At 37.5% G+C, this 26,366-nt stretch overlaps 1 protein-coding gene across 13 annotated transcripts in view; it reads right to left on the bottom strand.

Moving 5' to 3' along the window:
• The window catches only part of MPHOSPH9 (M-phase phosphoprotein 9), a 50,719-nt gene extending 24,408 nt beyond the window's left edge, over window positions 1-26,311 (bottom strand). For 5 of the 13 annotated variants that reach the window (XR_012503676.1, XR_012503678.1, XM_074356423.1 and 2 more), the window contains exons 1-13: window positions 26,151-26,311; window positions 23,344-23,603; window positions 21,227-21,383; window positions 15,515-15,604; window positions 14,783-15,306; window positions 13,688-13,859; window positions 11,560-11,650; window positions 9,424-9,530; window positions 6,670-6,795; window positions 6,051-6,511; window positions 5,561-5,716; window positions 2,586-2,673; window positions 591-806 (exon numbers count right to left, since the gene is read on the bottom strand). Coding sequence is in view for 11 of the 13 variants with exons in the window: in XM_074356423.1 (XP_074212524.1) it covers window positions 591-806; window positions 2,586-2,673; window positions 5,561-5,716; window positions 6,051-6,511; window positions 6,670-6,795; window positions 9,424-9,530; window positions 11,560-11,650; window positions 13,688-13,859; window positions 14,783-15,306; window positions 15,515-15,604; window positions 21,227-21,383; window positions 23,344-23,447 (2,292 nt within the window). In the remaining 2 variants the exon portion in view is untranslated. Of the gene's footprint in view, window positions 1-590; window positions 807-2,585; window positions 2,674-5,560; window positions 5,717-6,050; window positions 6,512-6,669; window positions 6,796-9,423; window positions 9,531-11,559; window positions 11,651-12,463; window positions 13,631-13,687; window positions 13,860-14,782; window positions 15,307-15,514; window positions 15,605-21,226; window positions 21,384-23,343; window positions 23,604-26,150 lie in introns of those variants that run through there. The other 8 variants (XM_074356425.1, XM_074356424.1, XM_074356426.1 and 5 more) reach the window with 8 other exon arrangements.
• Between the last annotated feature and the right edge of the window lie 55 nt (window positions 26,312-26,366).

The raw sequence follows: 26,366 nt of genomic DNA, 5'->3' as shown, positions 1-26,366 counted from the left end.
CGAGGTGGAGGAGACTGCTGTTTCTCATTTCAGTTTTGACTATTTAAACTATTTATATGTATTACCTTCATGAAAAGAAACTTCAAAAAAACAAAGCAGCAAGAATCAAATCTAAAGCTACCAGGAAGAAAACTTCAACAGCTGAAATACTTTCAGATTTTTATGTCCCATGACAAAGGATATTAAGAAAAACTTAGGGGAAAAAAAAAACAACCTGAAACCTGAGCCGGTTTCAAGGTTACACAATTCTAAATTTTAAGTGAAATTAAATCAAAGTTAAAAATTCTACCAAGCCGCTGTAAATCTGGTTCGTTTTACCAGACACACAGATGTTGACTTAAGACAGCTCAAAGCCGACCTGCTAGAGACAGAAAGGCGTGGGAGTGACACCAGTTCTGAAAGCCCAACTTCCTGCTTCAAGATAAGACCCAGCTGACTCAATCAGAAGGCAATACGTATACTTGCAGCTACAGTAAAGTTATGTAAAATGAAAACAAACGTGGAAAAAGTCATAACAGCTTGTTAGACCAGAGTATCTGAAATCACTTTTAGCCAACCGTGTCACTGAGATACCATCACTTGCCACTTACATCTTGAAACATTTTGTTTTCTTGTTTTAGTCTCGCCTCCTTATCATCTGAGAGTTTGTAAGCATTCTCAAATGCCTCTTCTAAATCCTGAAGTCTAGATTTTAGCCGAATAATGGTATTGTCTTTTTCTTTATTACTTGTTCTCATTTCCTCAATTCTTTCCTGCAAAATTTTGGAGGCACTGCTGGCTGCGTTGAAGCGTTCTCTGAAATCACTCTACAAAAGACAAGGATAATACATTATTTTTAATTTAAAAAAAAAATGTATCAATAGCAGCTAATAAACTGCAGATATTAAGACACAGAAAAGTAATAAAACAAACCATAAATGGAAATGAACAAACGTAACATATCGTTATATCCTGGGCTGGAGACTAGAAAGGACTACTCTACAGAATAATACACAGAAAACCACTGCCTGATGCTCTATGATTCCAGGGCTCACCTGTAGGTCACTTAAAGGAGGAAAATATAACCATGGCCCTCGGGCAGTGACTATGAAAGTACAGCTAGGATTTGTTGTCCCACATTAATATTTAGAGGAAAAAAGGCATTTCTTATCCTATTCTCTCATTTACTAGGAAAATAAAAGAGAAAATTCAAAATACATCTGATACATTAATACTCATGCAGTAATCACTAATTGAATAATATTCACTAGGTGCTGGGCACTAGGGTGCCAGAAATATAAGATTAACACAAAGACAGGTCCCTGACTTCATGAAGTTTACAACTGAGGAGGAGATAAAGATAAAAAAAAAAAAAAAACCATCAAAGACAAAGAAACAATGTCTAGAATGTAACTGGCATTTTCCACCAAAACATTGTTTGTAAGGCTACACACAGGAGAATAAAACTTGGTAATGCATTGGAAAAAAGTTATTTAAGAGGAAAAGTTTATGCATTCCTAGTTACATATCCAAGAAAACTGAAAACACGTCCACATAAAATTTTGTATACAAACATTCATAGCATTATCATTCACCATAGCCAAAACATGAAAATAACCCAAATACTCGTCGCCTCATGAACGGATAAGCAGAATGTGGTGTGTGGCCCTACAATGGAACATTATTCAGTCATGAAAACAAGGGAAGTAGTGGCCCACGCTACACTGTGCATAAACCTTGAGAACATGATGTTGAGCGAAAGAAGCCAGACACATAAGTTCACACGTCGTATGAATCCTTCTGTCCATAAAAAGACAAAGTAGAGTCTTGGTTGCTCGTGGCTGAGGAGAAGGGTGTGTATAAACCCATAATGGCTGAGGGGTTTGGAGTTTCTTTTTGAGTGAGAAAAAAAAGTTCTAAAATTGATTGTGGTGACTATCTACAATAGCCAAGACATGGAAGCAAGCTAAATATCCATTGACAGATAACTGGATAAAGAAGTTGTGGTATGTACACACACACACACAATGGAATACTACTTAGCCATAAAAAAGAATAAACTAATGCCGTTTGCAGCCACATGGATGGACATGGAGATTGTCATACAAAGTGAACTAAGTCAGAAAGAGAAAGAAAAATACCATATGTTACCACTTACATGTGGAATCTAAAAAAATGATACAAATGAACTTATTTACAAAACAGAAACAGATGCATAGGCATAGAAAACAAATCCATGGTTACCGAGGGAAAAGGTGGGGGATAAATAAATCAAATAAACTTGATTGTGGTGACAGTTGCACAAACTTGTGAATATACTAACAACCACTGAATTGTACACTTTAAAAGGGTTGATTTTATGATATGCAAAGTATTTCCCAATAAAAAAAAATTTTCATTAAAGGGTAAAAGTTTATAGTATATGAAGCCAGCAGCCCTCAAAATACAAACTTAACAATAAGACATTCTAAAGAAGAAGACAGACAATATATAACCAATGTTTTTATAAAATTATGCATTTGTCTCTAAAGTTCAATTAATAAAAAGTCTTAAATTTTTAACATTAAGCCACCAGAACAACAACAAAAAGTAGAGTGTTTACTTACCACTTCTCTTTCCAGTAAGTTATTCTTATTTTCAAGTGCTCTCACACGACTAGTAGCTTCATTCAGAGCAATGTCTAACTGGCTACATCTGAAAACCATATATTGAAACAAAACAATTAGAAGATAAAATCCTTTCCCTTAAAAGTATTATAAAAATCTGATCCTCCAAAATATTACATAAAACAAATTCTTAATGTTAAGCTAAGACTAAGGATGCCACTTTAGTAAAATATATCCCAAAGAATCTAACGATATGATGGTCTCTGGAGAAAATGAAAAATGATATGAAAAGATCTCTGAGAAATATCAAGTGAAAAAAACAAGATATGAGCAGTCTCTTGTGCATGAATGTTCATGAAAGCATTATTCACAATAGCCAAAAGATGAATGCAACCTAGTATCCATCAATGGATGAACAATCAAATGCAGAGAGTGTCTGTGTGTGTGAGCGCGTGCACGTGTGCACACAAAACAGAGTATTATTCATTTGTAGAAAGGAAGGAAATTCTAACACATGCTACAACATGGATGAACCTCAAGGACACCATGCTGAGTGAAATAAACCAGTCACGAAAGGACAAATACTGTATGATTCCATTTATACAAGATACTCAGAAGAATCAAATTAATAGAGACAGAAAGTAGAATGATGGTTGCCCAGGGCTCGGGCTCGGGGTAGTGGGGAGGAGTTGTTTAATGGGCACAGAGTGACAGTTTTGCAAAATAAAAAGTTCTAAAAAATGGATGGTGGTGATGTTAGCGTAACAATGTGAATATACTTAATGTCACTGAACTGTACACTTAAAAATAGTTAAAATGGTAAATAGTTAAAACGGTTATTTCACCACATTAAAAAATAAGAAGTAAGACATAGAAGACTGCATAAAGTAACTTTATATTTGTTATGACAACATCTGTATGTGTATACATCATGATTTCTAGAAGGATGTGAAAAGTTAAGTCTAGGATGTGAAAGGAGAGGTTGAGGTAGGGAGACTTCCTATTAAATCCTTCTGTACTGTTTCAAATTAGCATGAATGCTTATTCTTATAATTACTTTCTTTGTCAAGTTAATTAGCATAGAACCTCAAAATAACAAAATACATGGAAGAATTCGGTAACTTTGTGACCCAGTGTTTAATGATGTATTGTGAATAAAAGCTAATACTTTTGTGGCACTGATCACACGCCCAGTCTATGTCAAGCACTCTACATTCACCCTCACAATCCTGTGAGTAAGGGTTGTTATCATTCTCATTTCACAAATGAGAAAACGAAGACAGAAAAGTTAAGTTCCTCCCGAGTCACACTGGGATTCTAAGCCAGGCAGTCCGGCTCCAGAGCCCATGCTCTGAACCACTATGCATTAATGCTTTACAAAAATGAAACACTGATGAAACTGTTCTTGAAACAAAGATCACTAAATAGTTAAGTGTAGGTGTATTAACTGTTATCGTTCTGTTTTAATTGCCACACTGATTCTGGTATGCCATAGGTCTCATCCCCTAAGTGGCCACTGTGCGACAAGGTTAAGTGTGAACAGCCCCATTTGCAGCAGCAGGGGGATTCTCCAATGTGCAATTTTAAATCTGAAAAAATCTACTGTGTATACTGACAACATAGTACTGGCTTTTGTCTTAGGTGAATTGTTTCCCCAGTTCTAAATGACTGCAACTTCTCATTTTGTCTCTACTGTCCTCTAGCACATAGCTTTATCCTGTAGGCCAAATCACGTGCTCTTGGGGGCAGCAGGAGAAAAGAACGTGTTGCTCGTTGTCTGCGTGGTATCGGACATTCCCTCAGGTTACTGCTGTTACTGCTGTAACACAACCGCTTATTTAAAACCCTGACTCCCAACTTGCTCCTCCTACATTCTCCCACTGCTCTGTGTGCACTGACAGCTTTTAGACATAAAAATGTTTTAATTAGCTCTCCTTTACTCCATGCCTTCTCTGCACTCTGTCTCGGACCAAACAAGGTCTACAGGTAGTAGGCTGCTTTCCTATTTCCTGTTTTCCAACAGGAAGTACCTGTGGTCATCGCTGCCTTCTTAAAAAAAGGAAACAAAACAAAAAGAAGGACCGACTTCCCCTAGCCTGCTATCTTTCCCTTTTGTCCCAGAAAACCTAAAATTGATTTTTTTTTCTGCTTCTTTTCAAATTACTTCTACCATTGTACCCCCATCCTCACCACCTACAGCAAAATGGAAGCTATAGAAATAATCAGGACTAAGACAGCATGTTAACCACAGCAGCCACAAATGTGTAGCTAGTTTTCCTAGAATTCCACAAGTTAAACTGTTAACTGAACCAGAAGATTTCAGTTCCCTACTAATCTTTTCTCAAGGGGCTTTGTCTTTTTGCCCTGGAGAAGAATTCTTTGCTGTCATCTAGCCCCAATCAGTTTTCAGTCTGTTTAATTCCATTCGCAAAGTATGTTGCAAGTACATTGCTATTAATAGTATAAAAGCATCAAATTTTGTAAATGATTCTCTCTAAAATAAGTGTAAAGCCATCCCTAATGTAAGACCATTCTCCCCTGTGTTTCTACGGATTTTCTGAACGAGATAATTACTTCCACAGGTTCATGAGTGTCTGGGTTAAAGTTAAGCATATCTGGGTGTGAAAAAGGTTGACAACTACCCCAGGCCTTCAGTCAGTCATAGACTTATTAGGGAATCCACACATAGTACTAATCCCCCTAAAAATGACATTCCTTTACATACACAAAATCTGCTTGACTGTCTCAGTATTTCACCCACATGAAAAAATGTTCTCATCCGTTATCAGTGTTTTGTGAGTTGGCTCAAATCTTTAAAAATAATTACTTAGGCAAACATGTTTCTCTGTGAAAATTTTCCAATACAAAGCACATGTTTTCAAAGTGTTCTATCATCACGATAGATTATACTTCAGGGAAAATAATAAATCCAAGGTGGAGAAACACTAAGTTTACAGTTAAATTACAAGCTTTACCTATCTACAAGAATTTGATTGGTTTTCTTCCAATCTTCAACTGCAGAAATTTCTTTTGCCTCCAGTTTCTGTTTCAAACTATTTATCTCTGACTCATAATAAGCTCGAAGATCCGCTATGTGTCGAGCATGCTTTTCCTTCAGGTTCTGCCTGATCCTGTTGGTAAGATTGGAAAAAGTTATTAAGAAAACATCTCCCCACACTCTATCTCAATAAGAAAAACCACGAACAAAATTATTCTCATAAGCAAAAATACAGCCACTTCCCTTTGTACACCCACAGAAAATATAATAGATTAAAATATCAAATTGACAACTAATAAAGTGAAGGAAAAAAGACATGGATTATTTTTTAGATGCTCTACCTAAAAAATATTACATATTTTAAAAAATTTTTTATTACTGAAGTTCAACAAAAACAATTTCCATCATTCAAGCAGGCCCTCACAGAAAGTCTACTGACATCACAAGCCAGTCACTGAAATACGTACTTGGACAGTATGACAGGATCTTCCAGGGAAGCCAGTGCAAAGCAGTCCGGGACACTGTTGGCTGCACCTGGGAGCTGGGACGGACTGACTGAGGCGGAAGTTACCGTGACAGCGTCCTCTTCGTCCACGGTGCTGACTGAGACGTCGTTACTGCCAATGGTACATACGGAAGGAAACGTGGAGCTGGTCCTACTGTCGCTGTGGAACGCGTGATTTTTCCAAGAACCCACTGGTGAAACTTTTTTATTTGAAGGATACTTTGGGAATCCAGATAACTGAGAAGCGACATGACTTTCCTGTGAAAACGAGTCTACGTCAGAGTGACTAGACATACTAGGTTCCAGAACAGAGTCCGGTGAAAAGGATGTTCTGTCATCAAGGGCACTCAAAAAGCCACGGGGGTGAATCCCTGAAATCTGCTGATTTGGCTTCACGTGTAACGTGGGGTCTAGAGTCAGTACCTAGAAGACAAGACAGACAACGGTAAGCTCTCGCCAGGGTACCCACTGCTCTGTTTGAAAGCGAGTAGGCTTCAGGTCTCCTAGTGGACAGGAAGCCCGAGACGAGAGTGAGTCCTGAAGCACCTTCCACTTCCACGCAGCGGTGCCGGCAACTTTACCTCTGGCGGACGAACTGAGCTGGAAGCAGAAGTGAGATTCCTCTCGGGTAACTGCTTGTTCTCCCTTTGTTTTTTATGATAAATGTCCTTCAGTGACGGTAGCTTCATCTCATTACTAGTATTAGACTTAAAGATATGAAACAGAATTATTTAAATAGTATTATCAATGAATCAATGATGAGAAAAGCTTACTTTCCTGATATCAAGATCAGCACCATACAAAGATTTTTGAAAAATTTTAAATAAACTGAGACCCTAGAATGTCAGACTTGCAATAAGAGTTTGGAAGTCATTACCTATTATGAGGCTCCCTCAGAATAAAAAAATTTCATATCCCCTAACAATAAATATTAAGAAGATAATTTGAACCTAAGATACTTAGCAGCCTACGAAAACTTCCAAAGAATAAATTCCTTGGTAATTTCCCTACTCAAAATAAGCACCAAGTTTTGAGGTAAGAAGAGACTTTATAATGAATGAATGAAGCAGGACAAGAAAACTTCTGGCCAGATTAATTTCCTGTGGTTCAAAGGCACAGACTGCTGTCACAAGGTGGAGTTCCCTATCTCTGTAGTGATATTCACGTTTAAGAGTTGGCAGGCAACAAAAAGTTTTAAGAAAGAAGTTACCCAATGAAAAGAAGCCCCTTTCTGAATTAGTAAAAGAAGATACGATCTGAGCTTCCACAGCTGAAACCAGGGCTTGGCTACGCTGGAAGTGCTGCAGAGAGGCCTAAGCTCCAAGTAGTAAAGCCCTGGCTTAAACGATCTCAAGGTGAGACTTACTGCAGGGCGTGATGGGGTACCACTCAACCCTGGGCCTCGAATTTAAACTGTGGACATTCTCTCAAATGAGATTACAGATTCAGCAAGAGATACACTGAAAGCACTGAAAGAACACACACATTTTATGGCTTTAAACTTTTAAACTGTCCCATTTCCAGATCCCACATAGACTACAAAGCACCATGAATTCATATTTTTTAATAAATCCTATAACTAGCTTGTGAATAAGGCAATTCATTATACATTTTGTGTGTGCACTAAAGGCATTAATTTGTTAAATGTAAACCCTTAAAATTTACCACAGTTTCTACAATCCTGCTCTGAATTTAACTTTTTATGTGCCATCAACCTAGGAGCCTTCCAAGTCCGAAGCCTATGACGAACAGCCGCTCTCCGGCCACGGCTCCAGCCTGAGGAATCCTGCCCGCCGGCCAGGTGAACAGTTGCAATTATTCTAGTTAGAGCTCATGGTAAAATGAGGTAACATTTTCCACCACTTTTATGATTTCTTTGCTTTTCACAATTTAACATCTCTGAAGTGAGGATGCGTCTTGTAATTAATGGCATCTTACAAATGCTTTCAATCAAGTAGCAGCTGTGACATAATTGTCACTGCCTGCTCACAAGCAAATAAAAGAACCATCAAAATTGGCCAAATAGGTGTTAGCAGCTGGGAAAAAAATCCTAGAGGCTATGCTGGAGCCCCTGAGAACCAGTGTGGAAGAGACAGTGAGTCAGATATATTCAGCAGCATTCCCCATCTGGGAGTCACCAGCAGGCCAGTCCTATATAACTGCCAAGACAGGCAAAAACTCAGCTCCGAGGCCTTTCGCCCATTTTGGTAAATACCAAACTACCAATGTGCTTGGTGGACCGAGGAGAATGGTGTGTGGAAAATACAGAAACCAACACTGACTTCAAAAGAGAGGAGTGTAGAAGGTAAGCCCCTGTAGGTGAAGAAGCTTCAATCAACTTATTATACTTACATTTTTCTTTTTACGTATGTATGAGAACTATATGATAAAAATGCATGTTTGAGTCTGCAAGCTCCTTCTATAAGAAAAATTATAAATTCTAGGTGATAAGAAACCATTGTATCAGTCTAATTGACAAATTTTTTTCATGGTAGAATATGAGACAGGAATTCTTAAAATTGATGGCCACCTTAGAGTCAACAAAATATAGTAACAATTTACTGATGTCGCAGACCAAGTCGCACAGTGAGCCCTGAACTGCAAAGCCCACTGAGTCTCCCAGGCCCCTCACAATCTCACTTCCCCCGCCCTTCCCTCTTTGTGTTTATCTGTTTCTATTTTCACTCCTTTCCTGAAGGATGGAATGCTGGTTCCTGCCCATCTCTGGGACTCTGAGGTCTGCAAACATGCTGGTCCCACGTTGTCCCATTCATCCACGCCTGACACTCGTGGCTGCCTCAACTGTATCTCTCCTTCCCCCAACCTACTCTCTCATCACCTGACCTAAACACAGAAGTGAGATATACACTTCAATGTACATATACTGGATGTTTTTATTTCTCTGCTCTGAAGTTAACAGAATATTTACATTTTTTGCTCAAAGAAAATCAATATAGCAAATTAAATTGCTCATAATTATTGTACAAATGGATCAGCAGGAGGGTATAATAGAATGTGAAATCAAAACCAGGTCTGGGAAAAGAGAAGAAGTTTATCTATACCTGCTATATTTAAAATAGCGGGCACAAAACCATGTCATTTAATTGCACAAAACAGTAACCGGGCATTTTTAATTTCATTTTTAAGTAACTTTCCTAGGATCACACAGGCAATGAATGACAGATACTAAATTTGAAAGCAGGCAAGTGTGATTTAAAGCCCGTGCTTTTTTTCTGTGTATCAGAAACTGACACATAAAAAATGTATAAATGAAATAGAATACTTGACTACAATGTATAACACAAATATGCACATGTCACATGTTATTAAGTTACCTGGCTGGGTAATATATCCGTGGAGGAGGCCGGTGCAAACGCCTTCTCTAAAGTCTCAGGCAAAGAGTGATACGTGTCCTTCTCCTCCAGTTTCCAGTAAGTCAGTCCTAACGTGCACAAACATACCAGATAGATAAGGGTGAGGAAAAAGAACAAAAATGCTTTGTAGAATGACTTATTTCTACCTGAAGAAAATTAAATATGGGAAGTAACTAGTTTTTGGCTCTCTGGATACAGGAAATTGAATTTGGAAGGGAAAAAATTCATATAAATGCCTTGCCATGTAAAAGCCCTAACTTAATGACCCAAGGATTTTAAACTGAACTATCATATTATTAAAAGTCAAGATAAACTAGTGCTATTTAAAATGTATTTTAAGGTGGGGAAGGATATGGCTCAAGTGGTAGAGCGTGTGCTTACTTAGCATGCCTGAGACCCTGGGCTTAATCCCCAGCACCTCCATTAAAAAAAAGGAAAAAGAAAAAACTAACAATAAATGAATAAATAGACCTAATGACCTCCCCCAATAAATAAATAAAAATAAATAAACTTTTAAAAATTAAAAACATACTTTTTTTTAAATTTCTTTATGCACAGTACAGACTTACACAGAAGCAATGCAAAGAATTCAATAATTTGGGTATTTATCGAGCATTTACTGTGCCAGCTGCGGGGAGAGGTGTGGGCGGGAAGGGGGCACCACGAGCAGTAAGTAAATCATGCAATACATACAGTGTGTTAGGAGGTGGGAACCTGAAAATCTGGGGATAAGGGAATACGCAGTGTGTGTGGAAGGGAGGGCAGGCACTCTTTCTGAATAGGGGGCTCAGGGTTGGCCGTGTGAGCCATTTATGAGGGAGTTCCCCCCAAAAGCAGGGGAGAACATTTCACATAAAGCAAACAGCAAAAGCCCTGGAACGAGAACTTATCTGGCACATTTGAGCGAACAGCCTCTCTGCTGCTGAAGCAGAGAAAGGGGGAGAGTAGCCGCAGTGAGGTCCGAGAGCAGGGCTCATCTCCCCAGGCCTCTGTAGGACAGACTCCGGCTGCTCCTCCGCGGGAAGTGGACCCGCCGCAGGGTCCGCACAGAGGAGTCACATGAGCTGACTTGTCTTTAAGAAGAATCATCCTGGCTGCTGTGTGGAGACTAGATGGACGGTGCGAGGATGGCAGCAGGGAGGCTGGCTGGGAAGCCCGCAGGAAGCCAGGGGGCAGGGGCCGGGGCTCCGTGAGGGTGAGCGCAGGAAGGTGTGAGAGGTGGCTGGATTCTGCCAGTTTTCATAAGGCAAAGCTAGTTCATCTTTTTTTTTTCACTTTAAATATAATTTTATTTGTCAATTATATCTCAATAAAGGTAAAAAGAATCTTATAGATATAATAGTCTATTCTAAGCTGATAACAACTTCACTTTGGTAACATACAAAAATAGACACTTTCACCCCCCTTACTAGTAGTTTATGTTTTCAATGTCACAAATTACATTTTAATATTGTTAATATTGTGTGCTTACCAATTAACAAGTTATTGACGCTATGGGTATTTTTAATACATTTGTTCTCTAACTTTTACACTAGAATTAAGTTATTAACACACCACTGTATCACAAATTTAGAGTCTTCTTATTTGACTATATATTTACCTTGATTAATGTGTTTCATATTCTCGCATGTGTTCCTGTTACTAATTACTGTCTTCTCCTTTCAACTTGAAGAACGCCTTTCACTATTTTTTTTTTGTAAGGCAGATTTAGTGATGATAAAGTCTGTAAAGCTAGTTCATCTTAAATTGGATGTGGGATTGTGGAAAAAAAGTCAGTATGTAAAGCCATTAAAACTAAAAGAAGCTCACCATGGAGAGTAATGAATGGCTCACAGAGGGTTTGAATTTCTTAATTCATTTTGGAGCGCGTGAAAAGTGCCGAGATGATTTTTGCAGCCATTTGAAATAACTGCAAAAGTACTTCTGTCTCTACAGAACTTGTAAAAATTAAGGCAAGTAAAGAAGTTACAGCTACTGGAGGCCCAAGACAACACACCATACATTTACAGAAACCACTCCACTATACTGTACATGATATCCTATGAGAAATGCACACAAGTTATTAAAAAAAACCCTTTAAAAATATAAGTATCATACCTGTTCCTGAATCAGACATCCAAGATTTTGGACTCTCATCTGGTTTTTTGAGGTAAAAAGCTTGAGCATGTGTAGCAGCAATGAAATCAGACTACAATTTAAGAAAGAAAACTATTAGCTGACAGCCAAAAATCATTAGGCACAAACTGCTGACCCGAGGAATGAGAGCCAGGTGTGAAACCCAGGCGCAGAGAAGCTTTCCGAGGGTTCACGAAGAAAGCAAGAGTGGCCTTCCCCGTGGTCACAAGAATGCAGTGACAGCAATTAACAGTGAAGAATTTTCTATTCCCGTGTAAATTCACTAAAGTTTATTCTGACTCTCTGTGAAGCTGGAAGGAGAAACTAAAAGCAGGTGTTACAAGTGCAGATTGAAAATGTATTTAATAACTGGTTACCAGAAAAGGCTCAAGATGCTTGCTTATCCTTAATTCTAAAAAAATTCTGAGCTAATCTCTCCTCACACTATCTCTGGTATTGCCATAAGAAACCTGTTTCCAAACAGAGATATGTGAAAAATTATTTTCATCGGAATTTTTCTTATCAGCACCACCATCATCAAACTTTTAATTCCTGTTAAAAAGGATTTAAGTTGCATTTGCTTACAGCCATCCGTGGACGCACTGCAAAAGCACAGTAAGAGGATGGCATTCTACCTACCAAGGAAGGGTTACCCCTCCGCCTTCTAAGGCACCACTTTACTTCTTTTTCTTCAAATGTCTCCCCTAAAACTCCTACCTGTTCAAATTTCTGTTGAGTCTCAGTACTTAACAGCCCAGGAAAAGCTGACTGCAGAAGAGTAAATGAAAAATCCCAAGCGCACTATTCTGACCCTCTCCCGGTTCTGAGGTGCCACTCAGTGCACTGAGGCGACACACACGACATCGCTGGAGGGAGGCGCACTCACACGGCAGCCTGCTGCTCTCTTCTCAGCAAACAGGGCATCGGCTAAAGAAAACAGCCACAGCTTTCAATGAGAAGTCAAACTATGGTGCAAGCAAGTCTTCCCCAAGAAGCTGGCCTCAGCCTAGCACAAGGACCTTCACTAGTGTCGGTAGCCGTCCAGCAGCATCTGAAAACCACCATGAAGTCCACACCCCAGGAAAGGGTAACATCCAGGCTGCGCCAAAGGAGCAAGGAAACAAAGACCGACTTGAGCTCTGGAAAATCCTTGTGCTAAACAATAACCAATTTCAAGACATGCTTCAAAATAGCTAGTGCCCAAAATAAACTACATCGTATAAAAAGAAAACTGGATCCCAAGAGAATTCTGATCGTAAAGATTCCCTGATTTAAACTGAACCCGGAAAAAAATGATGGGAGAAGAGAAAGGATGAAATAAAGAGGAAAGATTCACTTTTGTGAATCCAGAGAACCTGATTTAGAGTTATGCAGGTAAGAAGTGCATTTCAGGTGTGGTGTCTTAGATTCACCAACCGCAATTATCACCATTTAAATTACATCTAAAACTTAGAAATACCAAAGAAACTTGATTTTCCCTAATGATTTAATACCAAAAATATCTAATTCACCTTAAAAAATAAGAAAAATAAAACTTGTCTTGTCCAGGAGGTGATTTAAAAAAGGGAAAATTCAAGGGGAATCACAGCCTCACCCTCTGCTCTTCTGACACCCCCAGAGGGAGAACAGGCTCCTGGGTAAACTCATCCCCCAAAGGCATTTCTCAGGCAGTGCTTCTGATCATCTGGCTGCTGGTCTGATCCTCCGCTGAATCGAGGAAGAAATGAGGCTAGACCAGTGGTTCCAGCATATAAGAATCACCTGAGGAGCTTTTAAACCACCTGATCACAGACCACAATCCCACCAATGAGGGCGGACCACCTGGGGCATAAGCAGATTTTCAAAGCTCCTTAGGTGACTCTAATAGCCAGCAAATTCTGGGATCCACAGGGCTACATGAGACAAATATTGATCTACAGTCACAAATGACAGTGAATCAACCGAGTCACACACCACAAACCCAAAGCTTATCAGAAATAACAAAGTCTCCACAAACTGAGTTTCAGTTAAGGTAAAAACAGAAAAAAAAAAAATTGTAACAAATTAACAATACAAAAGAAAAAGCAAAAAACTTATGTTAATGGCTATGTGGTAAACTCAGCACAATTACCCGAATTGCCCGCAGCTTGCATGCCTGAGTAAAGTGACTTGCACCTACTTTCTCAATCGGTGATTTCTTGGTTTGCTCATTTCCTTGGGTAGATTTTGAACATCCCTCTTCTGCGTGTGCTCTCTTTGGTTGGCTCTGCTTCAGCTTTTGAGCCCATGATGTTATGGATTTACTATTTAAAAAGAAAAAACAAAATAACCCCCTTTAGATGCTGTCCTTCACAAATTAAAACTAAACACTAAGTCAGCGGAGATGCTTGGAGTTGTTTTTCTAATAGCAGATGGATTTTTATTGATTCACAAAAGTTTCTTTCGACAATATAATTATTACTATGGGCAAAATGAACAAAAAGACTGACTAGCAGTCTTTACAATACATACAGTCTTTGCAGCCATGCAATAGGATAAAAGCCACCACAGCGGCCCCTTCAAGTACTAACTATAGCTCTACAGTGAAAGCTTATTTATTTACACAGACTAACAATTACACTTATGGGTACCCAAGATTTGTACTGCTACAGATCAATACCTTAAATTAGATGACATATTTCAGGGACATAAAACTGAACATTAAAAATTTTTAAAGATTATTTGCTTTATAAACATTCAACCAAAGTTTCTTTTACTAAAAAGTTCCCTGGGTCACTCGAAATGTCAATAAACTTAGAAAATCTCTCTTTATATATACAAAACAAAAATGAATATGATTGTATATAATTTTTGGTTTCAAATTATATTAACATGTCTGGGAAAATTCCACTTTTTGATACAATCCTATATGCTAATTTTCAGCAACTCTATAGTGACTACAAAATATAAAAGGTATTTTTCTGGCAAGACCTCCCACTTCAAGAGTGTTAGTAGTCTTATAACATTGTAAATGGGAAGACAGATATTAGCATGCTGCAGTATGCTTTAATTTCAGTTTTTCACAGGAAGTAAAAGAATTTGATAAAATTGATAGACATTCAAACACATCTCATTCCATCACAGTCCAACTAAAAGCAGCTTTATTTACTAAACAAAAATGTTTAGTTTATTATAAATAGAATAAACAAGTAAAACTCCCTTCAAGTGATGGAGAAATTCTACTTACGTATTTGTTTTTCCACTGTATACTTCCGAAATCTTACTTTCACCAAGAAAATTGTGTTCAAATTCACCAGGAAAAACGGGAGTATCTTCCTTTAAAGATGCACAGAACTCTTCATTCGTATGTGTATAAAAACTCCGGGGTTTTACACTATCTGCAAGTGACTCCGTCCGCACCACAGGTGCTCCGAACCCTTCTTCAGAAGCTTCCGCGTGCTGCATGAGCTCCTGAGGGCCCTTAGATCTGTAGGTGTTTAGTTCTGAGACACAAAGGGTACCATACCCGCTGCTCACTGAGCTGCTCTCCACGTTGCAGTCTGGTTGTGACATGGGTGTTTCTTGCTGCATTTCGGGTTCTTCAGACTTACGATAACTGATAACAGATTCATTTCTTTCACTGTGTTCAGAAAAAAAACCCATTTGACTTTCTGAAGATATTTGTCTGCTTAAAGCACTTGTATCATAGGAAGCCCAGGAAGCATTACTGGTCTGTAACTTGACTAAATATTTTATCTCCTCCTGTATACGCTGAAAATAAAAAGTGACAGACTTGGGTAAGAAAGTAAATTAACATCATGTTTTTATAACCATATTGAAAATACTGTTTTAAAAATAAGAGATATTATTCTAAAGATGATATATGTGCATTATCTTTAGTTTATAAACAAAATTGATACAAAGAATTGGTTCTTCTGCAAATTTTATAATATAAGAATCAATATGAAGAACAACTTACTTGAATTTGGTTGTGAAACTGTTCCTGCTGAGCAACTATTTGCTCTTGGCATTGTTTTTCCACCAAACTGAATAGCTGTAACCACCTGGTCTGTTAAATTATAAAATATTTTCATTAAAAATAATTTTAACCTAATATTTCACAGAAATATTCCTCCAGTGGGAAACGGCCTTCTTAAAATGTATTTTTAATGTAAAAAGTATAAGGTAAGTAAGTAATAAAATTATATTCAATGTAAAAATATGAGGACATAGACTTGGACATCCCTTTCTTTTTTAATTTTTTTTTTATTGAAGTACAGTTGATTTACAATGTTACGTTAGTTTCTGGGGTGCAGCACAGTGATTTACTTATACTTCTTTATTCTTTTTCATTATAGGTTATTACAAGCCACTGAATATAGTCCCCTGCGGTATCCAGTAAGACCTGTTATTTATCTATTTTATATACTGTAGTCAGTATTTGCAAATCTCAAACTCCTAATTTATCCCCTCTCTTCCCCCTTTAGTAACCATAAGTTTGTTTTCTATGTCTGTGAATCTGTTTTTGTTTTATAAATTAAGTTCATTTGTGTCATTTTTTAGATTCCACATATAAGTGATATGATATGTTTGTCTTTGTCTGACTTCACTCAGTTTGATAATCTCTAGGTCCATTCATGTTGCTGCAAATGACATTATTTCATTCTTCTTTATGGCTGAGGAGTATTCCATTGTATAAATATACCATAGCTTCTTTATCCAGTCATCTGTTGATGGACATCCAGGTTGCTTCCGTGTCTTGGCTACTGTAAACATTGCTGCTATGAACACTGGGCTGTATGTATCTTTTCAAATTAGAGTTTTCTCCAGATATATGCCCAGAAGTTGGACTTCTGGATCATATGGTAACTCTAGTTTTAGTTTTTTAAGGTTGTTTTCCCCTTTCCCATATGACCTGTGATCTGGGCAAATTTGAAGGTCTGGGTAAATCTTATTTTTCATATAGCATCTTAATTTTATGTCATCTGCCATCACTTCTGATGAATCAAGAACTGCTGGTAGGTGTACTTTACATTTGTCTTAAGTTCCTCTTACTTTCCTCATAACAGCCAATGGTTTTCTTAAACACTAACCTGGACCCAGAAAAAGAATTGCACATCTTAAAACAAATAGTTTGGTATTATGAGAATCTGACCCCTAATTTGGTTGTTCTTCAAGTAAAAATACTCTTTTTCAAAGTCACATGTTAAAGTGTTTTAAAACACTTCGGCTGAAAAAGGAATAAAAGTGACTCTGGAAATGTACGGAAGCAGCCTACAATTCCTTTCTTTCACAGCCACTTTTACATCCTGATCCGTCCTGACCCCCCAAGAGTAGTCAGTGCTCTTGTAACTAGACTAAGCCAAAACATTGGAAGGAGAGGGGGCATGGAGTTCTCCAGAGGCTGAATTCAATCTAAACGCCTGTCTACTTTCAGTAATAGGCCATATGCAATAACATACCATGTCAATAAGTAGCTACTGTGACAACCAGCTTCCCTGTTTAAAAGCTCTCTCAGTGTTTTCCCACTCCGGCCATTCCTTACAGGGCCCTGCATGTGGTTCTGGCTCACACACACCTGCCAACTTCATCTCAAGTCTCTCTGTCCCGTTCTCGACACACTAGACACTCTGCTCCCCTTCTGTTTCCTGAAATGCTAAAGTTGTCTTCCACCTCAAAAATTTTGGATTTTATGCACCCTCTACCTGGAAAGCTCTCTCCCCAGCTCTCAACATGGCAGGCTTCTTCTCATCCTGCTATTTCAGCTTAATTATCATCTTCTCGAAGAGTTTCCCAAACCATCCTCACAGTTACTGTCTTTCTTGGTATCCTGCTTATTTCCTTCACAGCATTTACCACAATCAGAAAGTATCTCATTTGTTCACTTTGTCAACTTGTCAGTCTCCCATCCCTGCCCCTACTTCATCTCCAGCACCCAGGACACAATGACAAATTAAGAATGGGCTCCCTAATATACAGTCTAAACGAATGTATAAAAATGGATATTGCAAGCTGAACTTCACACAATCCAGAGACCCTTCAGGTTAGTGGTGAAAGCCACTTATATACCATAATATAACAGAACTACGTTGGAACCTGTATTACAGTATTGAGGTAAAGGGGAGAAAACTTCAAGATTAGAAAGGAAGCCTTAAAGTGAAATACGAGGGTACTGATAGGAAGTATGACTTCTAGAACAACTGACTTCAGGACAAGGTGGACTAGATCAAATGTAGTTCCTTACCCTCTCAGCTTACTTACAATATTAAGTATCTTAATAATAATCAAAACAAAAAAGAAATAATCAGGCAACAGTTTTTTTCAATTATACTAAAGCAATCCTTTAGGGTTATTTTTAACCTGATAAAGTTATTATTCACGTAAAACTAAACCATAAGGATAACAGAATAACAATTTAGTTTAAAAATGGATCACGGTATGTGAGACACTTGATATTAATCACATCCTTATAATCATTTTACTATTTAGGATACAAATGAATAGAGTTCATTCAGGCTATAAATTAATGGAGATTTTGTTTTTCCCAGTCAGATATTATAGTTAACATTTTAATTTTAAATAAACTAATTTAAGAACACTATGGCTACAGTGAACATTATTCATTTAATTATTAAGAAGTGTTAATATTCATTTCAAACTAAATAATTTATACTTCCTGTATTTTACATATTGTTGGAGGATATGGGCATCTAGTTCAAGTTTTCCCCTGGACGCAGGTTTCTGACGCTGTTAGTCCGAATGGGATTTCTGTAGTCTGGCCTGGTAAATATCCCACGGGCTTTTTCCTAAGTCTGACTCCCACCTCTCCACTAACAACCTATGTGGTCCCCAACAAGAAAATTTCATTTCTTTGTGCCTCAGTTTCCTAATTTAAAAAATGGGAACTATAACACCTTATACGTGACTGGGAGGATTAAATTTTAAATTTAAATATGATGCATGTAAAGCAGTGATTTCAACAGGGTACCCTATTTTGAAAATCTATGAGTTCATAGTTGTCATAAAAACAGTGGGAGCACCACCAGCATTTAGTGGGCAGGGTCCAGGGATGCAAATTACAGGACAGCCCCCTACAATAAAGAACTGTCCTGTGTCTGTTTTATATTATAAACATTACATATACTTAGCAGTTTTCAAATCACCAAATTGTCCAAGAATGCGACTATCAAGATGTTAAGCTTGTTTCAGAATTTGCTCAGACATGAGTCATCATTTCAGAAAATCATCACCAACTGCAGTGCCGGGTCATCAATACACAGAAGCTGTATCAGGCTGGGTTGACAGCTGCTGCGTTCACGGTGAGTCTACATATAGGTCAACACCAGACTGCTTCATTACATTTTCCAGTGTAGATGTGCCTGTGCATTTATACATTGAAATACATGTTCTCTTATTATAAATAACTATTATTCCTCCTTTACATCACAGTTAGGACATTACATCAATTTTTTAAAAAGTCGATGGATCTGTGAATTTCATTTCAAGACAATATAAGTTGAAGTTATTTAGAAAACTTTTATAAAGAGGGCTTTGGGTCTAATAAGGTTGAGTGCCACTGACAGAAAGTGTCTAGTATACTACCTGGCAAATAGACACTCAAAAAATGGTAGGTATTATAATAATAATTATTATACAACCATTACTATTATATATACAGTAGTGCCAAAATGCTAAAGTAACTAATTAAAACAAATTAGTTAATGATGTACTTTAAGATTTTCTTAGTCACAGAAGTATTAGCAAGTACTTAAGAATGTATCAAAGTACTTCTATAAGTAAATGTGTTAAAAGATTCTTTCTTGACTGAACTAAAATATATAACCTTCCCAAGTTTAAGCAGTGATAAACAAGAATTCCAGGAGAGAGGTTTTATAAAGGAATTCTAAAGAATCAGATTATCTCCAGATCTCTTCCAGAGCTCTGTGGAAGGTTGAGTGTTTTGTTTTAATAATGTAGATTAGATTAGTTTCTTACAAGTGGTAGAAATCAGATGTTACTATTCCAAAAGAAATATATAAACGTGAAATTCAGGGAAGAGTCAAGAATAAGACTTGCACAATCCTCACCCTCCCTTTCTTTTTAAATCATTACCTTAAAGCATTAGAAGCTTTTATTTTGGTAGGCTACAAAAACACAAAATACAAATTCAAGAAATTTTACCAAAATGGCCAGAAGTGTATTTCATATTCTGTCAAAGTAAGAAATAGCTTAACAAATTCTTCACTGAATAATCAATTATATGCCTACATTACAAAATTTAAGTAGTCAATTAATACTAAACGTAATAAAAATAATCCGTTAGATCACAGGAGAAGGAAGGACAGAAAGAAAGAAACGGTTTCAAATGTTAAAAGGTGTAAGTAGCTGGTTAGTATTCTGGCTTATAATAACTTGTGCCTTAAATTCACAAACATATTCTGGTTCTGATTTAAGATACTGATTTCAAATATTAAAAGTAACAATTTCTAGTTAAACATGAATTTGCCAGAAGTCAAACCACACTGAGGCAATGTCTCATTTTTTTTTAAAGCTTGTCAATTTAGGTATTATAAGCTAATGAGTATATTAGAGGAAACAGTTCATGAAACATTCTATTATTAGTTACATAACTTTACAATGGTATTTTATAGGTCTTTTGCATTAGAACATACAGATTGTCATATGGAAAAAAAAGTATAAAAACTTAAAAATTCCAGGGCGAGGGTATAGCTCAGTGATAGAGCATATGCCTAACATGCATGAAGTTCTGGGTTCAATCTCCAATACCTCCATTAAAAAATAAGTAAATAAAACTAATTACGCCCTCCCTAAAAAACTCAAAAATTAAAACTCAATTTTAAGTTTGCCATAATACTCAGTCACTTTTTTTAATTCTAATGATTATGGATAACTAATATAAGTAATTACACTTGGGGATGGCTGCTACCAAATTCTTAAACAGATAATCTTTCATTCCATTTATTCTACATTCTGAAAAATTACACAAATTATATTTAAAAACATGATTAACACAAAACAAAATCTGCTGCTCTCTAAATAAAGAACTTAATAATGTTTTATACATTTCTACAAAGCATTACCAAATCTTGCCTTGTTAAAATCTATTTTGGGCATAATTCCATGAAATAAGATTTATATGTAAGTATTCTCTTAACTGTTAAATTTTTATATCACAGTTTAACCTACGGACCAAAGAAAGAACCACCTGGCCTGAACAATCAATAACTCAATGTAGCGCAGCTAAATGTGACAATGCATTAAAACAGAAACCTTAATTTATAATTAGAGCATTCAAAATACTTCACAGTGGATTTAGGTTTTACAAAATGATGACAATCCTGTGTAAGTTACTTAAAATATTAGAAATAATAACAATATTAATCATTTTGAAATTGTCATTTTTCTGAAAAAAAGACAATACTTTAGTTCACATTTAAAATATAAATTAGAATGTCTGATCACTAATATATTGTTAAAACATACTTCTGATCATCTTTTTCACATCTGTTCTGTACTGTTCCTTACTAATATACTTAACCACTTTATTCTAGCAATAACTAAAGTGTCATGCTCTTTCAGATATAAATTTCTAATAATTTAGAGTTTAGTAGAGGCAAATTTACAAGTAAATTTTTTTTTTTAATTTCAAAAGTAAAACAAAACTAGATACCTCACAGTTTTTCCAAAGTTCCGAATCAGTCTTTCCACTGTTTTGTAGCTCTTGCATTAAAGAGGTTAGGACTTCAACTGTACCTTGAATTACAGATGGTCTGGTCTTCCCTGAGAAAGAGGATACCCCATTTGTACTAAGGTGGGGACTACTTCTGCTGAAACATAAATAATTCAAATGGTTTTCTTCATTCTACCGAAGCGTTGAATAATTCAGCAGTTCAAGATTTAGCAGAGCAGTACAAAACTACTGATATTTAATCCTTTTTAATGGCACCTCATTTGCTGAAAATCTGATCACAACTTTGTCCGTGAAATGAAAATAGCAGTGAAAAGACAGACAGTACTTAATTTTACTTTTAAGAACACAACAGAAGGACCTTCTTCACAAGTGAGAGAACACTCCGAAGTACCAGCAGAAAACAAAAGTTTCTGCTAAATAAAAATAAGAAAAATTCCAAGCTACTCAGATCTAAATTATTCCAGAGGATTATTTCACCCCACTTTAAGAACAGCCCTTTACTGGAATGGGGATTCTTTCTCCATTGCCCAGAATTACAGTCAAGTCTTGTTAACTGGATCCCCCTAATTGGGTGTGATAAACTGATGCTTATCTTTGCACTGTCTTTGAATAAAAGTAGTGTCAAGCACATTAGCAGCAAATATTCAGGACTTATTCAGCCTGTTCAGTGTATAAAATAGCACTGATTCTTTCCAGGATTGCTTTTCCAAATTTGAGATGAGTTTATTTCAGATTTGTTTTATAAAAGCACAAAGCACAATTAAGGACATTAAAATTTACTTAAATTTAAATCACTGAAAGGTCACTTTCATTTATTTATTGATACTCTGGTTTGTTTCACAAACAATTTGTGAAAAAGAGGACAGTAATGAAAATAATAGGAAAATAATAAAGAATTAGGATCAGAGAAAATATTAATAAAAATTCAAGGGAAAGAACATAAATATGTTGTCCATTAGAGGCTTAAAACATAATTCCAGTTGTATAATAATCAAGTTTAAATCTGGCTGATTTAACTTTCAGGTTAAAAAAAGGGAGACAGTTCAGTTCCGTAATTTTCATTAGGAAGGTACATTTAGGTTCCTCCAAGAAAATCGAACACTAAGTTCTAAAAAGAGCTTCTTCTAGCAGTGAGTTTCAAAGAGGCCGCCAAACAATACAGGAAACACAAAGCACGGCCAGCTTTCAGGAAGCGGGATAGATGACGTTGGCAAACATTTCTGGACCACATCCCATGCTTCCCCCTCCCTTTTCACCCTACTTTAATTTATGCTTTCTCCTTTGATTGTATATATTCTTGTAAACTGCCTTAAATTCCTCCTGACAGGGCAGAGGATGAACAAATTTTTTAAGGAATTAATTTATTTACAATATACAATTTCTTCAAAACCTATTACTGTGTGTAACTTTGCTCCTTTACGAGTAGGCCCCCGGCTGCTGTGTTTTTGCTTTATTGTACCTGCTTTTCACAGGTGATGCCTTCTCTACTGGTCCCTGTCTCTGCTGTTTTTAAGCTACCGTAAATTTAAAAACCAAATAATCAAGCTTGTCAGACTATGTACAAAAGGAGAGTTAACAGGCCCTGATTAAAAACAAACCAAACATGGGACAGTTTTAAAAAGAAAATGCATAAAATGCATTGTTTGATAGCATGTCCTCTGTCAACTCAGAGCCGGTTTTTTTAGCTTACTTCGCTGCTACCTTCCATACTGGTGAGGTACTTCCGCAATATGAAACATTATTTGTCCTCTTAATTTCAAAATGGAGAAACAATTTTTAGGCAACTAAAATTTAAAGATATGCTTGTAATTTACAAAAAACAAAACAAAAAATGTAAAGAAAATTACAACTAGCAAGACAAGTTCTTTCCCCCCAGTGTTCCCCACGCCAAAGTCCATCTCTGGAAGAATGAAGAACACGAAAGTGCTGAAACTATTCTTAAACGATGGGCCCCCAAACAGTCTCTGGTCATAGTTTTGGGGTTTTTAAACAAAATCAGTAACTAAGACACTATTTGGATAAACTGGTAAACTATGCAAATACAGTTATTTTGATTTGTTGTTACATTAAACAAAAAAAATCTATCCCATTCTTACCTGTTAGTATTTAAGTTCAGTCCAAGAGAATGGGAAGAATTTTTTATATCAGATTCTACAGAAGATGTTTTTTGTAAAGGTTTCCCCAGGTCAAAATCTTCCATAGCGTACAGAAATTTTTATACTCTCTTATTTGAAAATGTAGGCTCTCACTGTTTGAAGAAACTGAATCCGAGTCATCTTCAGATGCTTCAGTGTCTACAGGCATTTTCAGTTGCTGACATTCAGAACTGTGAAATATCCCAAGCTCCCAAGAGAGTCTGAAAATGAATGAGGGGAAAAAAATACTATTATAAAAAGCCATTAAACCTAGTAACTGTGTTTTCAAGACTCTGGAAACCTTGATCCTTTTATACAAATCTACATTAAGGATAGCAACATTATTCATAATAGACAAAATTCAGAAACAACCCAAACGTCCATCAGCTGATGAATGGATAAACAAATGTGGTGTATCCATAAAACGGAGTATTTTTCAGTCCTAGAAAAGAGTAAAGTGCTGATTTATGCTACAATGTGGATGAACACTGAAAATATTATGCTAAGTAAAAGCTTGCTAAAAGGCCACAAATTGTATGATTCCATTTATACAAATTATCTAGAGCAGGCAAATCTATAGAGACAGAAGAGAGATTAATGGTTGCCAGGAGCTGGGAGGAGAGAACAGGAGTTCCCAAAACAGGCATGGTGTGTCTTTCTGGGGAGAAGAAGTTCTAGAATTAGGTAACGGTGATGGCTGGACAACTCTGTGAATATACAAAACATCAATGAGTTGTACACTTCAAAATAGTAAATTTTATGGCATGTGAATTACATCTTAATAAAAAATCTACAATAATGGTGATTTGCTGAAATAGGATTACTTTTTTCAGGTAATATTTCAAAGTTTCATGTATTTAATAATCAAGGTTCCAGACACAATTCTACTATGCAACCATTGAAATATTTACATGTCTTGTTTAATAAACTCTACTAAGTATTCAAGCTTGTTGATTTATACAGTGAATAGATGGATGGGAACTACTTAGTATTTAATTTGATGTTGAAAACAGCCAATTAAACTGTTAACAATGGTTGTTTCCCCACTGGCTGGAAGGTGGTAATATATACACAGAGTACCTCTGTACTCTATGCATGAATTACTTCTTTAAAAATAAACTATTTGCCAAGTCAACTAAAATTTAACTGAAGCTATATGTACAGAGGTAAATTGGCTATAACAAGTCGAATAATATGCCTCCTTCTTAGAGAATTCATGTACTTAAAAAAAAAAAGAGCTAGAGTGGACGGGAGAGGGATAAATTAGATGTTGGGATTAACACATACACACTATTATATACAAAAAGATAAACAACAAAGACCTACTGTATAGGACAAGGAACTATAATCAATATCTTCTAGTAACTTATAAAGGAGAAGAATCTAAAAAACAGATACATATACATGTGTAACTGAATCACTTTGCTGTACACCTGAAGTGAACACAACATTGTAAATTAACTATACTTCAATTTTTAAAAAAGGGTACCAAAAACAAAACAAAAAAGAGCCAAGGAACAAGGAGAAAAAAAAAAAGAATAAAGAAAACCTATGCTGCTTATCAAATGGAAAGTTTAGGGAGTGCAATAGAGGAAAATTACCTACTATTCTGGTTCCTCTAGGTTCCCACTTTCTAGGGCCTGGTTTTACAAAGCACAACCTTGAATACATCAGCTCATAAAGGAACCATTTCCTTCAGGGACAGGTGTGAAAGCAAAGGGTAACTCGACCTAGCTAAATGCTTTTCTCCCCAGTGACTCAGCCCATCACCAACGACAAATGGGGTATTGAAAAAGTCAGGGGCTGCACCTTCCACATGGTAACGAAAATACCTGGATTCAAATCACCGTGCTCTTCTACCAGGAAAACACAAGCTCTCCAGGGACGTGGATCTGCATGCGACCCCATCTATTATTTCCCCCGCTGAGTTAATCCGGATGCAGTAGATCCAGATGGAAAACCACTTGAAATGCAAGGATGCTTCCCCAGCAGAGCATGGAGATGGGGAGGGAGGCAGGTGGGAGAGCCGGGGATGGAAGAAATTTTAAAAACCGATGTACGATGCAAAATGTTAAGAACTGATGGAAAAGGGATATAAGAACAGAGTCATTTTTACCTCCCAGCAACAAAATATGACGCTTTTGATGGCCCCCAGGTCTTAGCAAAAAAAGGGAGTTAGAGGTAAGAAGAACCACTGATCGCTGTGTGCTGAGAATATAAAAGTTACCCAGGAGTTTGCTTTGTTGGGAGCCCGAGGGGGGAAGGAAGGGTTGATTTCTGGTTTTGAGGCCAAATCCTGACATTCTCGCACTCACAGCCAGAAGACCGCAAGTGCTGGTGGCGGTTCTTGGGTTAAAGTGGGAAGGCGAGGGTGGGAGAAGCCACGTAGCCGCCTAAAATGTAGACAGCAGGGAGGCCGGGGGAAAAGCAACCCCTCCAACAACTACAACGGTAATTCCCAAAGTAAGCCCAGGAAGCTGGTCAAAAAAAGAAAAAAAAAAAAAAACAGAAAAAGAGAAATCCCTCAAGCCCCCCGCCCCTCGGGGAGAGGCGCTCTGCGATTGGGTCGCTCGGACGTCACTCAAGGGCACTGAGTCTAGAAACGGCGTACAGCCGCGGGTAAAGCCCCACACGCCTCCGGGCTCCGACGGGGATGTGCCTTGTGACGGTCGTCTTCCCCCACCCTAACCGGCCAGCAAGCTCAAGGGTCGACGTCGCGTCCCCTGTCCCCTGCGACCTGCAGCTCCCCTAGGCCGGCGGCCCCTTACCTGTCCGCCGCTCCCACTGCCGATGTCAGGGTCGGGCGAGCTGCCTCTCGCGACCGTTAAACTCCAGGGAGCGTGCGCGCGCCCCGCGTCTTGGTTGCGATTGGCTGCTCGGAAGGGGGCGGGGACGGCCAGGCTGCGGCGCGCGCGTCCACTTCCCCTGTCCAGTCCGCCAGCTCTCACCCTAGAAGGACGTCAGACGCCTGGGAAACAAGAGGG

The sequence above is a fragment of the Camelus bactrianus genome, chromosome 32 (assembly GCF_048773025.1).
Source record: "Camelus bactrianus isolate YW-2024 breed Bactrian camel chromosome 32, ASM4877302v1, whole genome shotgun sequence".
NCBI classification, from domain to species: Eukaryota; Metazoa; Chordata; class Mammalia; order Artiodactyla; family Camelidae; genus Camelus; species Camelus bactrianus.
This window is presented reverse-complemented; position numbering and strand designations above follow the sequence as displayed.